Below are 15,920 nucleotides of genomic sequence, written 5' to 3'. Positions count from 1 at the left end.
TCCTATGGGGGGTTTTGCACATGAAATTGCATCATTCTACTTTATAACTCGGATACCTTGGTGCAGGATCATGCAAAGGCAAGCAGTTAAAGTGAAACAGCTGATTTCACCTGCTTCCTTGTGGAAAGTGTACGTGTATGGCATGTTGCAAGCGTTATTTCCACCTGCATAAGTGCCAGCCACAGCTCAAGCAAACATAACGCATACGCAGTTAATGCACACAATATATCCTGACAGTGTGTTAATGACATCAACATCCTTGCCTGAGCCTGAAGGCGTCATCACATATGTGTTTTTCCCTACTCTCTTTTCCTATATTTTCATACATCATTATGTAGGGAATCACTCACTCTTCAGCTCACTCTTCAGCAGATGCTCTTGTCCACTGGAGGCCACTCCTCCAGTCTGCCGATAGCTGATTAAATCATTTTATACGTATACCTCTCAAGTGTTTCCTGTTTATTACACTCCAACATGCTGTCATGATAAATAGTTAAGTCGCATCACGAGACCGGCGTGACTCACAGATCAGGTGTTCCCATGTCGAATCAATAATATAGACAATGAATGATGGTGATGTAAAGAATCTGTACTGAGTGATTGATATAAATAATTGGTTGATTCAGGATATTTAATTTCAAATTTAGTTGTAAATCAATGTTCGGTTTAGTTCAGAAATACCTTTTTCGAAAACGCGACTTCAATAGACAGAGAAAATCTACCACAGATTTCTATAACATGAAGGATGTGAGAAGTGGGGGGTTTTTTTCTGTGTCTTTTATTGTTTTCAGCTTTTCATCTGAAATAAATTTTTACAGCTGCTGTTGCAGTCAGGCACTTCCCAGAAGGGTTTAAAGGAGGAGGTTTGCATTGATATATCTTGCTACACTGGTTCCAAGTAAATCTAGTATCTAGAGTATTTTTACATCTTGGTCTCGGTAATAGTTAAGTTTTATCAAAGCTTTTTTAAATCTAGTTCAGACGACACTTTAAAGCTGTACTAATCAATATTTTATATTAACAATAGATCAGGAGTCCCCACAGCTCTACAGAGCGTTTGAAGGTCTTTCAGCTAATTTGGTTTTAAGGCCTGCAAATTTACTGTCTTGGTTCAGTCTCACATCAGTGTAGTTTCCAGAAGCAGCAGGCAGCTGTTTTCTTCAAAAAAGCTGTGATCAACAGTACAGTACCTGATCAGCACCAAATGGTTGACAAAGTTAACTGAACTGAACTTACATTTGACAGGTGGCCCGGATGGACATCAAAATAAATGCTAATATTGCTCTGTGTCTGCTGGATGTATAAACAGGCAACTGTAACTGCTAAAACATTTGCTGTAACAATTTTAAAGGTGATAATATGTCAGTGTTGTGTTTACGCTTATTGTGCTGCCCCCAAGTGGCCAAAAAAATCAATGAACGCATATTTAAAGCTTCATTCATGACAAACTTTTTTGTAAGAGATGATTATCTTGACCTGTGGAGACAGAGTTATCCATAGGAGAGATTGCATTATAAGGCCGTAAATTCAATGTGATTTTTCACTTCACTGCATTTTCAATCTCTGACACAGAACTAAATTAATCAAATTGTCTCTGTCTGTGCCAAAACTGGGGATGCCAAATAGCCTTGCCCATTCCTAATGACACCTACCTCCTCTGTATGGGTTGTTATTACCATCCTAGGACACTTCAACCTGCCTACTGTATCTGCAGCCTCCCTCTCTGTCCTTTACACTGATGAGCCCAGGGCCCCAGTGGGCCATCTCACCCCTCCAGATAATGGATTTTTTTGTCAGGACAGAGTCTGACCTTCTGCTAATACAAGTGAACAATGCCATAATATCAGAGTCTTCATCATCATCATGATTGCCATCTCCCTCTGTCTCTATTTCGTTTTTATTTGGAATGCAAGACCAAAACAAAATGGTAAAAATGTTTGTGATTGTTTTTTGATTTTTTTCACTCCCACGCTTTCCCTTGTTCTTTGTTCGTGCAATTTATTCTCTTAGATGAAAAGTTCATACTATCTTTCCTCAAGTTTCTCTGACAGACATTGAACCTGCCTCATCCACCTGACGAAACTTTGCAGAAACTCAGACAGACAGTCTGAGACAGTAGTTCACAATTCATTATTCAAAAACGACCTTTCTTCATCCTCTTCTTTAAAAGTGGCACGTTCGTGAATTTTGTCAGATAGACAGATTGGTTGGCATCTTCAAAAATGCAAGGTGGTAGAGGTGCCACAGACAATCAGACGCTGGCACTTTTCTCTTCTCCATTATTGAGATGAATAAAACCCTGAGAGTGAAGGAGAAGTGCGGCACAGCATGGGGGGCTACAGCGTGTGAATAGCTGGGTTTGTGTCTTTTGAGCCTTTATGACCAAAACGCAGAGGAATGAGAGAGGAAGGCACATAAAACAATAAATTTGTGAGGATTGGTGCGTATGTTTGCGTGAGTAACTGTGCGTGTGCCAGTGCTTGAGTGTTTGCTGAGCCTTTCATGTTCATTACATGGTGCCTTGTCCATGTCAGGCTTCACCTACTGATCAAACTCAGAGTTGGAGCGGCTCAGCTGGCTGGAGAGGACACACACACACAAAAAAGACTGGTCACCTCTTTCATGGCCATTGTGCTTTAATGTCCCGTGGTTTTGCACCAGGTGCATACCCTCAGCATGCACAGGATTTAACACACAGCACTTCATCCCTCAAATGCCCTCGCTCTCCCAGTTTGTCTCATCTTCCTCCAAAGTGCATTCAAGCACACGCATGCACGCTCAGAAAAAAAAGGAAAAAGTGGCATTCCAGGGTTTGAGCTGCTCATGGAGTATAATTTTATTTGCAAACACAATAATGGGTTCATGACTCTCATGACACTATCTGTCACATGTTCGCCCATCTTTCTAATTATGTATTGGGATTCTGCCTCAGGAAAAACCTTTAGGAGGTGTATAAGAAACATGTTCTGTTATCAAGAAGTCGTCTTCTCTCCCTAGCTGTGATGTATTTTACATGGCAGCCACAGTGAAACCTGCTTCATCCTGGTGATGGAACCGAAAGGAGGAAAATGGAATTCCATCTACTGAACGCAAACCCATTATCAATTACACAAAAACCCCTCAGCGTGTGTGTATGCCTGTGCGTGTATGTGTTCTTGTAAAGGAAAGGGGTTGCTCGAAAATGCAATTCAATCTTGGACAAAATATGTGGAAAAAGTTGCTGCATCCCAACTTTGAAATCACATTCTGCTTAGTGTAAGTAGAGCAAAATTGCTTGGTGTTTTTCCTGATAAGGCAAGGTAAGCTGTTCTTTTTTTATGACTGAGAAAAACATTTAGCTCAATTGTTATTTGTAGGTTTGAATGTTTTATGAGTGCAACAGTCTTTTAGTGCCAGGCCATGCTGAGTATCCTGGCATGGATTTAATGGAGGCTAAAACAGGCAGTGAATCACTTTTGTACACAAATTGCAAATACGTTAAAGGCAGTTTGTAAGATATTCAGCCACAAAACAATGCAGTTTTTAAAAAAATAAAATCAGCATACCATATGTTAAAATAATGAACAAATCAAAAATATCAAAATCAGTAACAAATGTGCCCAAATTCCCTTTATTCTGTTTACTCCGTTATGCTGTGCAATTTTCACATCCAAATCAAGTTAGGCTGAGAAAAAGCTCATAATCAAAACCGTGCAGTCTTGACATATGCCTTTCACTGTCACTTAGTTCTGCCTCTGACTCAAAACTCTTGCTGTATTCAGTATTCCCTTCACTATCACCATCTATCGACCATCTACCTCCTGAGGTTTTCCACCGAGAATTGCATGAGCTTACAGCATGTAACACTGGGGGACATGTGTGAACGTCATCCCAAGGTTGGTAAACACAAATCAAAGCTCCATTTGGTGATGGATCCTTGGGATAAGGGCGGGGAGACTGGATGATGAGTGTCTGGGTGAGATCAGCCTTGATCTCAGCCTATTTGGCCAGAAGCGATCACTGGACATAGGGGTGACTCAATATCACTGTAGGGGTTGACATCATGTCACGTTCGGTTGTGTTTTTATGTATTTATGAATGTGTGATCATGTGTGAACGGGATATGGACAGTGTATCTTCACTTTCATCCTCATTTCATCATCAACTGGATATGTTTCATAAAAAATTGTTTAATACTTGCCTGCATAACCCTGTTTCCTAAAGATTACCTATATAAACTCATTTGTTTAGCCACTTATGTTTTGTTGGGAAAAACAGTTGCTGCCTTTTTTGAGGGGAGGGAATTTTATGCCTTTATTATAGCAACAGTAGAGAGATGATAGGAAATGAGGGGAAAAAGAGAGAGATGGGGAACAACATGCAACAAAGGTCCAATGCTGGAGCTGAACCATGAACATTGCAGTTATGTGACATGAGTGTCAACCAGTAGGCTAAACCAAGGCATACCACAGTTGCTACCTTGCTGGCAGCATTTTGCCACATCAGCATGCTAACATGCTCACGATGACAATGTTAATATAATGATGGTTAGCAGTTATAATGTTTATTGTTCGCCATGTTAGTTTAGTGTATCAGCATGCTAACACTGGCTAATTAGCACTAAGTACAGCTGAGGTTGATGGGAATGTCTTTAGTGTTGCAGATATGCCGCCATAAAACATAGGTGAAGGAGCCACCAAAGTTATCACAATTCATCCTCAGTGGGACATGAATGTTTGTACCAAATTTCATGGAAATTCATGTAGTAGTTGTTGAGACATTTCACTCAAAACCATAAATGTCGACCTCATGGTGGCGCTAGAGGAAATGTTAGAGGATCACCAAAGTCATTAGGATTCAACCTCTGGGGACCATGAATGTCTACAAAATGTCATGGCAATCCATCCAGTAGTTATTGAGGTATTTCATTCTGGATCAGAGTAATGAACAAATTGACGACATAACCAACCAACAGTCCAACATTGCCATCCCTAGAGCCATGCCAAATTTTCAGAGCAACCTCCCACTGCTGCAGTAATAACATAATAATAATAATAATAATCTGTATTTTTAACTGTATTTTTAAGGCATAAGAACAAGTAAATGATGAGCTGTGGCAATGCAGTGTTTTTAATGTATAATTCGTACAGAGGATGCAGTCATGGATCTCATTGTTTAAATGCAAACAGACAGCGTGAGAGTAATGTGAGGAGACAAGAGTTTGGGGAGCATGTGGCTCAGAAGTCTGTCCCTTTAAGCCCTGCGAGATATCAAACTGGGACCAGTTCCAATTGAAACTTCAAATCCATCTTTTCTCTTTGGTTTCTAATTAGCGGTTAACAGATGATGCGTCCCAGAGACAGAAGGGAGAGAGCACGTAGTGGTGTACAGCAAAGCCTCCGGTGACTGATACCAACCCTTATGCCACCCAGTTTTCGTGATTTTGAGGTTTTTCAGGTGAGCGATTTCCCTTTTCCTTGGCACGCCTCAGATCGAGGTTGGGCTGATCTCAAATAAACTCTTAATAAGCCCCATTTCACGGCATGCAGCCAAGAGATTAGATCTGACAGGGCAGGCGTGGGCTAGTACTGAGACTACAGATCTGCAGGCTAAGCTCTGGATTGGAAATGTTCCAAAGCCTGGTGCAGCTTGTTGGATGGAGAGAAATGATTGTGAGAAATTCCACATTCCCTACTGACCAACCCACCTGCTACACCACACCTTAATCCAACCTTTACTCCCCCCCGAGAGACATGTTTATAGGTGTAAGTTTTATGGAAAAAATTAACAGTTCCAACTTTCTCGCTGCCAGATGTTGGGAGGGCTTTCAACTGCTGACCTATACCACCTTTCTTTATGACAGAGCCCCCCGGAGATGCTCTGCCTACATCGTATGAGGTGCGAGCCATTGGTTTGAGCTACAGCAGCATATGAATCATCTTCCATATGAAGCTAAAGAAATGTTCTCACAGCCCAGGGCACAAGCAGGTGAACTCAGCTTGCCATATGGCTTAGGGGGAGCTTATTAGGCTTTGAGCAGAAAACACATTATCCACAGTGGACCAAGGCCACCGAGAGATGATTTCCATTATGAAAGCCTTTAATTCCACTGGTATGAGTAGGCAGGGGTGAGGGGGGTGTTAATGTGGAAAAATGCTTGAGGAAAGGAGCTGCACACTGCAAACCACTTGGCTCGTGCTGGGGTGGATGATATCTTCAAGGCCCGTCTACTCCTTACTGGCATTGAAAGCGAAATGTGTTGTCTTCGGGTTTTTTTTCCCCTGAACACAGTTTTGAAAGTAATTACATGGTTGATAATACAAATGGCCATCTGACCTCTCTGACTTATCTTTTTCTCTTTTTCCATGTTGCTCTCTGAATCAAACTTACCCTCAGGATGTTTGTACGTTTGGTGTCATGTAAAAAAAAAAAAAAAATGCTGCAAACAAATATGAGAGAAGTTTAATGAGGAAACTCAAGGCCTGCAAATGAATAGATTTTAAAAACAAGTTTTAAAAAAGGAGTAACATCGCTGTCTTTAGTTCTGATGACTATGCTCATATTTCCTTTTGTCCTTACACTGATTTCAGTAGTAAACATTATAAAAAGGCTGATTGATTTAATTTATGCTAGATCTAGCCACAGTATCAAGTAAATCTGTAGTTCAGCCAGAGACACAAAATATGTGATTTTTTTTTTTTTTAAATGACACACAAGTCACCTTATTTGGGTGTAGTCACAAAGTACTGTATAATTATGCTTCCTTTTGTAAAATTTCTCCAAAAAAAAGCTGGAAAATGAATGGTTAACAGTGCAGAATAACTCCCACTATTTTTTCTTTTTGCACATACCTAAAATAACATCCACACTGGGAATTTTTTTACCATAAACTATATATGAACTACATCCACCCAGACAGTGAATTGTTGACTTACTGGCATAGCAGCGTTGCAAACCTTATTTTTCCCTCGCCATGCACCTGTCCTTTATTTACACTGTTATGGTATTTATTATTGTTGTGCTCTTCAACAGGATGAATCATGGCCATTTTCCCTCCTGTCAAGCCTTATTGTAAACCTCATATATTGAAAATATCAATCTTTTGTTACAATAATGTGGAGACAAACCTGCTTCACCCATATCAACGATGTGCACATACTACCCCCTTGAGGCCGCAAGTTGTAACTGTATTCAGAATACATGACAAACTCAGTGACCCTGATAGATAGATAGATAGATAGATAGATAGATAGATAGATAGATAAGTAAATAGATAGAACAAGCGTACTCTACCTTACTCATTTGAACATCCATGAATATAATGTATATGTAATGCTGGCAACCTTAGTTTAAGGTTGTTGTCATGTTTATACATTTGTAATTGATTAGGAATTCTTTTTGATCACTCTAATCTGGCACTTACACACATATTTCACCGTCAATGAGTTTTTATCATATGTGGGCTTAACTTACCTGGTTGAAGAACATTCACCTGCTTTTAATAATCAACTAACTATGAGTTCTGTTAGGATATGAGAGTTTGCCAAATTATTATTACTTCAGGAGGGAAAGATTGTCTAACTCAATACTCACCAATGTTATGGTTAAAGATCCCCTCCAGACTTGTATATACAGTTTGTATCGTCTGCTTCAGATAATAACTTGTGTCCAATATGGTCATTCCACAAAAACAAGTTCAATTATCTTGTTAAAATCCATAAATCTACTCCTTCTCTCATTAAATTCATTCCCAGAATCTCTGAATATACAAACATTTTTCATTTCAAAGGTTTAACTAGTAGACACAAGATGTCTCCTACTTAACTGAAAAGCCCATTCTCATTGTATGTGCACTGGAGTCTTCAAGTTTTCTCATCAGTTACATACTGGACTATGATTGGCTTCCAGACTAGTTGTGATGTCACAAATCATGCTACACGCCTTAAACTCAGAAAACAACCTTCAAGTGTCAAACTCTGCACTTACATCATTCTGCACAGTGAAGCTCAAACATCCACCTGAAGGTAAAAGAAAGAAGAAAAGAACATTTTGAGCGGAGTGGGACATTAAAATGTGACTATACTAGTATTAACTTTATGACAAATGTACAAATGTTGTCTGCTGGCAGTGCAAGATAACACACTTTTTCCCAGGGGAAATTATAACTTGTCATAGCAAGTAAAGCACAGGTGTCACTAATAACATGAACACCTGCTCTGTTCAATTAGAGCATCCCAGCAAGCCATGACAGTGATCGTTAGTGTTATTAATTACACCTGTGCTTTTCCTGTTCTGACATGTCAAAATATGAAAAAGTTCTAACTGTGATCAAGATCAAGGTCACTTGCAATAAAACAGTGCTAAACGCTTATCAATTCACACATAGCTATTCCTTAAACTGTTGAAAGGATATAATGTATATGCATTGCCTGAGCTTTAACCACAAAATGACAAAAAGGCTGTTAATAAGCATTTGACTGACAGTGTGTGTGCTTGAACTGGGTGTAACTAAGGACATAGTTCTGCAATATAACTTGAGGATTATATTGTTTTTTCGATCTCAGTGCTGAGAGGCACATTTTAGAGAGTGTGTATTACTTGTTTGTGTAACCTGCAGATGTGAAGAGCTCTCAGGAGCTGCATCAAATTAGATTCCTCGCTCGCTTGATATGTGAGCTCATTTAAGCGCTGCAGCTTTGCATTCTTAGGAAATACTTCATCACAACGCAATTCACCAGACAACAATCCTCAGTCGCCTTCTCTTCTCTCCTCAAACTTCCTGTGATGCAAGTTTCCTCCAGACACTCCAGACGCGCTCCTCATCCCCAAAATGCAAAAGCAAATATGATTCTGGCAGCATAAAAATGAAAACAAACAGAAACAGAGAAGGGGAAAAAAAACAAAAAGGAAAAGAGAGATAGAGAGGCCCATTTGATTTGAGTTATTTTTCTGTTTGCTACCTCACCGTTATCTCGCAAAGTACAGAATTGTAAAATGATTTCAGTTCCTCTGAGGCCGACTCATCTCCACAGTTTGTGCTGTTGTGACTGTCTTTCCTTCATGAGCGACGAAGGAGATGAAATGAGACATCGGAGATTTCCTCTAAAGAGATAATTAGCCCTCTCCTCTTCCTTATGAGCTTCTCAAGCAGCGTCACTGTTGATGCTTAGTCAAGGGTAAAAAAAACTCTTCATGACCCTGTTCCACTACTAGGTATAGTGGTGGCAAATCATCATCATCATCTCACATCTTTTCAAGGTTATTGATGAAGAGAAGCCATCAAGGTTATTTACGAGACATATTTATGCAGGTCTTTTCATGCTGGATCTCTCTCACCGTCGACGCATGAATCCGAGATTTACAGTCTGACAGCAGGGTGCACAGAGAAAGGCTGGGTGATGCAACAAAGATGAGATTGACATGTTAACTCAGAGAAAGGCAGCAGGAGGCTGCAGACTGACAGAACTCATGAGCCTCTATCAATGGTAACCTGCCTTCATGCGACTTCTCATCTAGAATAAAGCTACTTGTCTTATAGAGCCTTGTTTCTCTGCCTAAAATGAAAAAAGAAACAGCACCTATTGTTGGATTATGCAATCAGACTACTTCTGGAAACAGACTAACCTCTATAAAAAAGTTTGACTTGTGTGCAATGTTAATAGTTTCTAGCATCAAAGTGTACCTGTTGTGTTTTCTAAATGTAACATTAGTTTTTATGTCCATATAGGTAATGTAAAAAACATTGGAATTCAGTGGCTATATGTAGTCGTTGAAAATTTAATATTCAATCAGACACCCGTCAGCTATCAGTTTTGCAGAAACCTTAATTACAATGTCTAATCCACTGTATTTGCCTTGAATTATTTCACAATAGAACTTAATGTAATGAACAGGTGTTAACAATTACAATGTATTTTTGGAAATTTGATTTGATTTTGATGGTTGTTACATTTGTAGATTACTCACAGTTATAGCAGCTTCTTTCTGTATACGGACATAGGAAAGGGCATCCTCCGCCAAAGTTAACTGGGTGAAGAGTGAGGCACTGTTGTGTGGTTTTATGGGGGTAGGGTGGACCACCACAGTTGCCAGGGAGACTACAATGGATTCAGGCAGGAGTTTAGGTGCTAGAGGTGCTGAAGGCTGGGTCAAGAATATCTTGGAGGAGGTTGTACCTAAGGCTACCTAAGGTCTCCAAACTAGCAAAATAGAAATGGCTTCTCCCTAAAGTTTCATATAGATGTTTCAGGCGTCTGTGAGGTGTGATTTTGTTTTATTTTATGTTTTCTCAGGAGGAGCTGTATGTGTTGTTATTTTTAAGTGCCTTTTTTATTAAAGGCTATCAAAAATCTTTTTTTCTTTTTCTTTCTTGCATTCAGTCTAGGTGAGGCCAACTTTACATTGGACTAGCTGTATTATTCGCACATTGGCAGGTGTAGAAGTAGTCGACAACATGTACAACTTTCACACCTGTAATACTTCTAAATATTACAGTTCACTTTGAAATATGAATACAGTGATAAATTAATGCAACATAAGTGACACCACCTTCCCAATAATAAAGAAGAAGAAGGAGAACTCAGTCCAGAGGGTGGTACTAATGCAACAACCAGAAGAAGAAGAAGAGTTTCTTTAAGCATTTGTAAGGAAGTAAATTATTGAGGATGAATAGAATATGTTATACAACTGTTCCTGTACTTACAGACAGGTCAAAAGATGAAAACACAAGAAGTTGATGACAAGTGTATGTTGGAGAATCACATAAGAGATGTTCTAATTGTGGATGTGTGCTAAGAGTGTTCATATTGAAGAATATATTGAATTATTGCTTTCATATTGAGCTAGACTAGAACTGTTTAAATATTATAAAACATATGAGAATTTACACAGTTTTTATTTATTCCAGTACACTGGGGAATGTTGGGGGAAAAGATGGACAGACGTTTTGAATCATAAGCTTCGTTGTCTGTCAAACATACTAAGAAAATAAGGTGCATTTCTTGTATGAGAAGGTGCTATACAAATAAAGTTGTCATAAATAAAATCTTAAAATTGACTAATACTTTACACAGGAAGGCTATTATTAAAGTTATCTACTTATTTACATAAGATACAACAGGTCACTGTTTTCAAATCTGTTACTTCTAATCATGCTCATATCAGATGCGTGTTGTTTACAGAGAAAAAGATATACCTTATTATTTAATGTAACATATTTCTCTGTGCCGACTGTTAGCTGAGAACATAACAGAGTTAAGAAACTTTTTTTATTATTTTTTTAGAATTTCTGTAGGATAGGATTTGATAAAGAATCAAGTACCAAGTCTTTGGTTAAAATGTGGACTATATGTATCCCTCTTTGCATAATTTGTGGTTGGAAATATTTAATAATAGTTCACAAATTATCTTTCTCTCTCTCTGTCAAACCATCTGCAGTCGCTGCTTTATTCTGAGTCACCCTGACACTTGTAATATCAAATCATATGAAATACTTGAAAATATGAAAGAAGCTTTTGTAACTCTTTTCGTTAGACGCCTGATTCTTGTCAAGCGGAAATCCCCCTTGTGTACTTCACTACACAAGGGGTGTGTAAATCTATATGTAAACATATGTATTTACTGTTATAGTTGTCATGTAACATAATGTAATGTAATGTAAATCAAGACTTTTTAATTTTTTTTTTTAATTGTTCAGTTTTATAATTACTAAAAATCTGAATTGAAACACGACTGAAACAACTTTGTGTTGTCTGTTTATCTGTTTGGAAACCCAATAAATAAAGTTTGGCGGAAAAAAGTCTATATTTCTCTGCACTCAGGAATGATGGCCAATGATATTGACAACTGTTTTCTCCTCGTGTGTACTTAAGTAAAATTTTACTTTACTTGAGTATTTTCATTTTATGCTACTTAATATTTCCACTCCACTACATTTCCGAGGGAAATATTGTATGTTTTACTCCACTATGTTCATTTGACAGCTTTCGTTACTTTTCTGATCAAAACTTGACATAAAATAATGATAAGCTTATAAATTACACTGCATTATTAAAAATTAAACCAGTGGTTTCCAAGCTTTTTGGCTTGTTGGCCTTTACAAGCAATCTGTATGTATTTGTGTCTCTTTGTCATGTTTCAGATATCTATGAGTTGTTTGCACTTCCACTACAGAGACATTTCCCCTCACATGGTTTCAAATAAATACCTGTTTATGGTCCAAATAGGTAGAACTCTCCAATATTTCACAAAAATGCAAAGATTAAAGAAAATGTCTGAAAAATTAATCCAAATTTATGTGGCAGAACTATGTTTTTCTTTTTTCCTACCCAATCTATCATCTCAAAACACCTCTCATGACCCTCATAAAGCAGTTCAAACTGGCTCCACCTCAAGCAGCTACAACAATAAAATGCTGCTTATGTATTGACACATCAGTATTAAAAATCTGCCTTTATTAAATGTATTTAACATATCAGTCACAGCCTGATTTTCTGCAAAACGAGTACTTTTACTTAGCACTTTAAGTAAATTTAGCCGGTGATATTTCTATATGACACAAGTCATTAGATAAATTATTTTTTTTATAAATGAGTGCAGTTTTTAATATTCGCTGCTAATGTCAAAGTTCAGTCAGACTCTTCACCTTCTTAAGTGACACAATGTTAGTGGTCTAACTTAATTTAACAGGGTAAATGCATGGGTAAATTACATGAAGTTACACACTGGTACAGTAGGTGGCGGTATACACCTTAAACTTATTTGCGATCCGCCGATAAACTGAGAGAAGAAGAAGAAGTTCAGCTCGCCTCTCAAAATGGCGGCTGAACCAACACGGGAGTGGAGCGATGAGCAGCTCAAAAGTGATGATTTACCAAAAAAAGACATCATAAAGTTCATTCAGGACAATGCAGCCCACTCGGTACGTTTATCACTCGAGTCTCTTCGTGATTTACAGTTTGTGTTTAGCTGCAGGTTAAACTGTCAGAGCTCAATCTGAGCTGCAGGAGGCTGCATGGCATCACAGCGTTAGCTAAGTGGAGCTGTTGTGCTTTAGCATGTAGCGAGACAGTAATTACAGCAATACATCATAATGTTTTTATTTAAAAAAAAATTTTTAAAAAGTGCTGCACGGTTCAAACATCTATAAGCCACTGCTCACAATCTGAGACCGCTACATTTACAGTTTGACATTATGGATAGTCATGCGTCATTGATTTGAACAAACACATTCTCATCATCATCATCATCATCATCATCCACTAACTTTCTCCTTCTAACTGCTTTTTCTCTTTCAGTTTCTTAATGAACACAAGCTGCTGGGAAACATAAAAAATGTTGCCAAAACAGCAAAGAAAGAACAACTGATCATTGCCTACAATCAGCTCTTTGAAAGCAAAGTAAGTGATGTAGGGCTGCAACAAACATCTGTCGATTAATTGATTAGTTGTTTGGTCTATAACATGTCAAAAAATGGTAAAAAAAATGTCGATTGCTGTTTCCCAAAGCCCGAGATGACGTCTTCAAATGTCCTGTTTTGTCCATAACCCAAATATACTCAGTTTACTGTCATAGATGACTCAGAGAATTTTGACTTTTTTTTCCTTTAAAAAAAAAAACTCAAACAAATTAATCGATTATCAAAATAGTTGGCAGTTAATTTAATAGTTTGCAACTAATTGATAAATCGTTACAGCTCTAAAGTGATGGTAATGTGACTTAATGTTATACATACAGTGACGCTGCACCTGTACGATGACTGCCTGTGTGATAAATTAATGATTGTGTGTGTTTTTTTTATGCTGTCGTTGTGATTCTCAGAGGTTTAAGGGCACAGAGCCAATCGAGGAAGTGACTGAGCAAGTTAAAGCTGTGAAAATTGATGAAAAGCCCAAAGAAGTCAAGACAGAAGTTGTGGACGAGGTACTGGCCCAAAATGATGAATTAACACATCTTTTTATTATTTTTTAATTTCTGCTTTGCACACATGCTAACTGTCAACACATTTGTGAACTGCTCCTGTTTCTTTTTGTCAGGGTCCACCAAAGTTCACAAAGTCAGTGCTGAAGAAAGGTGACAAGACAAACTTCCCAAAGAAAGGTGACACTGTGAGCTGCTGGTACACCGGTACCTTGGAGGATGGAACCGTCTTCGACACCAATATCCCCGCAGGTACTTCACCCAAAGTCATATCTACTTAAAATGTTTGCTCCTTCACAGAAGACGGCAGATGTAGTCGGCTTTGGTTGACAGTCGATACAGCGGAGTCCAAATTTGACAAGATTTCACAGTGATAAAATATATCAAAACATCCATCGTAGCTTTTTGAACTGATCATGCAGAATAATCGGCTTCTCTGCTATCTGTCTGTTCCAAATGTGGCTAAATACAGATAAAAACAATAGCCAATATTATATTATAATATGATGCAGTTGTCCTGGTTCTATAATGTGCCTTGCCCATGGTACTGACTAGTTGCTGGATGCATGATATTTACTGGGCCTGGTTTTTTCCCCCAGAATAGATCCACAGTAACCATGGGCAGCTTTTTTTTATGGTCACAGATGAAACCACAATGGTGACCCTACCTTAGTTGAATATCTTGTGATGAAGATACTGTCCTCAGGTTTAAACCATCATTGTTCTTCTCCCTCTGCAGCAGCGAGAAAGAAGAAGCAAACCAAACCACTGAGCTTCAAAGTTGGCTTGGGCAGAGTCATCAGAGGTGTAAGTTAGTTATTCCTACGTTTTCTGCTCTGTGCATCCAAACTTTTGTCGGTTCTTCAATATGATACCAGTAAACCTTTGTTTTGACAGTGGGATGAGGGTCTTCTAACAATGAGCAAGGGTGAAACAGCTCGACTGGAGATTGAACCAGAGTGGGCCTACGGAAAGAAGGGTGTCCCTGAATCCAAGTATCCTTTTCTTTGGCACATTTGTGTCAGTATTTGCACGTCATAATGTGACACTAAGCTGATTTCAGTAGTGTTTTTCCATTTTTTGCATTGACTCCCATCTTCTCCTTAACTCCAGTTCTACCAGAATCCCACCCAATGCAAAGCTGATTTTCGAGGTTGAGCTGGTGGCCGTTGATTAAACTAACAAACGTTGGCCAGCATGCACTACTTTTCAAGGATGAAGGGAAAAAAAACGAACTTGGTGGCCTTGCTGTAGAAGTCAAAATGGCACTTGGATTGTGTTGTGCCTGGTTCCAGGTTGTCTCCTTTGTCTCATTTATCATTTTACGTACGACAGGAACGATTAAGAAGAGGTCCAGTTATTAAAGCGGTTTGCCCTAAACGTTATGGCATGTCAATAATGTACATATGAGACACCCTTAAACACTTTTCTCTGTACTTTGTTTTGCATGTACAATTTAAATAAATAAACCTGTTTCAGAGATCTTAGTCATTGTAAGGGTTTTCTTTCCTCTCCTCATATTATTTTCATCAACTACTTACTGAACGAGGACATTTAGATTAGCAGTTAACTACACATGAATGGCACGAGGAATAGGAGGTCATCCTATGCAATAAAATAATTTCCTGTATGACTACATCTATGAGCACTGGTCTTTCTCAAATGACATTTTTTATTACCTTTATCAACTGAGCTATGCAAGCAATGAACTGCAAAGATTTGTCACTAGTTTTATGTACAACTTAAATTCACTGTTTGAAGGAGCATAATTATATACTCATAAGTGCAATGCTATTAGAAAGCAATTTCAATAAAAAAAAAAGGTAACACCTGCACACTCCAAGCAAAGAAAGTTTAATCTGGAGTTTCATCCCCTACTCAGAGCTTCATCAGGTCAGAATATTTGATCTTAACGTCACTGCCATATCTGTCCAAACTCTGATAAAGATAAATCAAACTGTCCAGCATTACCATAAATTGTCATATGAACATTTAAAGTCACACCTTTCCTACAGGATCATGTA

The 15,920-nt window shown here is 38.4% G+C and overlaps 1 protein-coding gene and 2 long non-coding RNA genes across 3 annotated transcripts; 2 read left to right on the top strand and 1 right to left on the bottom strand.

The window, feature by feature from the left end:
• The first annotated feature begins 2,874 nt into the window (after window positions 1-2,874).
• Window positions 2,875-6,672, top strand: LOC137169642 (uncharacterized). The gene is made up of 3 exons (XR_010924502.1): window positions 2,875-3,875; window positions 5,313-5,436; window positions 5,843-6,672. It is a non-coding gene; the product is annotated as an uncharacterized lncRNA (long non-coding RNA).
• On the bottom strand, window positions 5,840-6,981 carry LOC137169643 (uncharacterized). Its single transcript, XR_010924503.1, has 2 exons — window positions 6,370-6,981; window positions 5,840-6,260 (listed from the first exon to the last, which is right to left on the bottom strand). It is a non-coding gene; the product is annotated as an uncharacterized lncRNA (long non-coding RNA).
• Window positions 6,982-12,743: 5,762 nt separating this feature from the next.
• fkbp3 (FKBP prolyl isomerase 3) lies at window positions 12,744-15,383 on the top strand. The gene is made up of 7 exons (XM_067572741.1): window positions 12,744-12,898; window positions 13,275-13,376; window positions 13,798-13,899; window positions 14,013-14,148; window positions 14,636-14,703; window positions 14,794-14,891; window positions 15,019-15,383. The coding sequence occupies exons 1-7, from the start codon at window positions 12,794-12,796 to the stop codon at window positions 15,071-15,073; spliced, it is 666 nt and encodes a 221-aa protein (XP_067428842.1). The 5' UTR covers window positions 12,744-12,793; the 3' UTR covers window positions 15,074-15,383.
• The last annotated feature ends 537 nt before the right edge of the window (window positions 15,384-15,920 follow it).

This window comes from Thunnus thynnus, chromosome 18 (genome assembly GCF_963924715.1).
Source record: "Thunnus thynnus chromosome 18, fThuThy2.1, whole genome shotgun sequence".
Taxonomy (NCBI): domain Eukaryota; kingdom Metazoa; phylum Chordata; class Actinopteri; order Scombriformes; family Scombridae; genus Thunnus; species Thunnus thynnus.
Note: the sequence above shows the minus strand (reverse complement) of the source record. Positions and strands in the feature narration are given on the sequence as shown.

Excerpts from the sequence above, each read along its gene's own strand:
- fkbp3 (XM_067572741.1), top strand. The coding sequence starts at position 12,794 with ATGGCGGCTGAACCAACACGGGAGTGGAGCGATGAGCAGCTCAAAAGT. Across the intron at positions 13,900-14,012 it reads AGACAGAAGTTGTGGACGAG|GGTCCACCAAAGTTCACAAA; the intron begins GTACTGGCCCAA and ends TCTTTTTGTCAG. Across the intron at positions 14,149-14,635 it reads CGACACCAATATCCCCGCAG|CAGCGAGAAAGAAGAAGCAA; the intron begins GTACTTCACCCA and ends CTCCCTCTGCAG.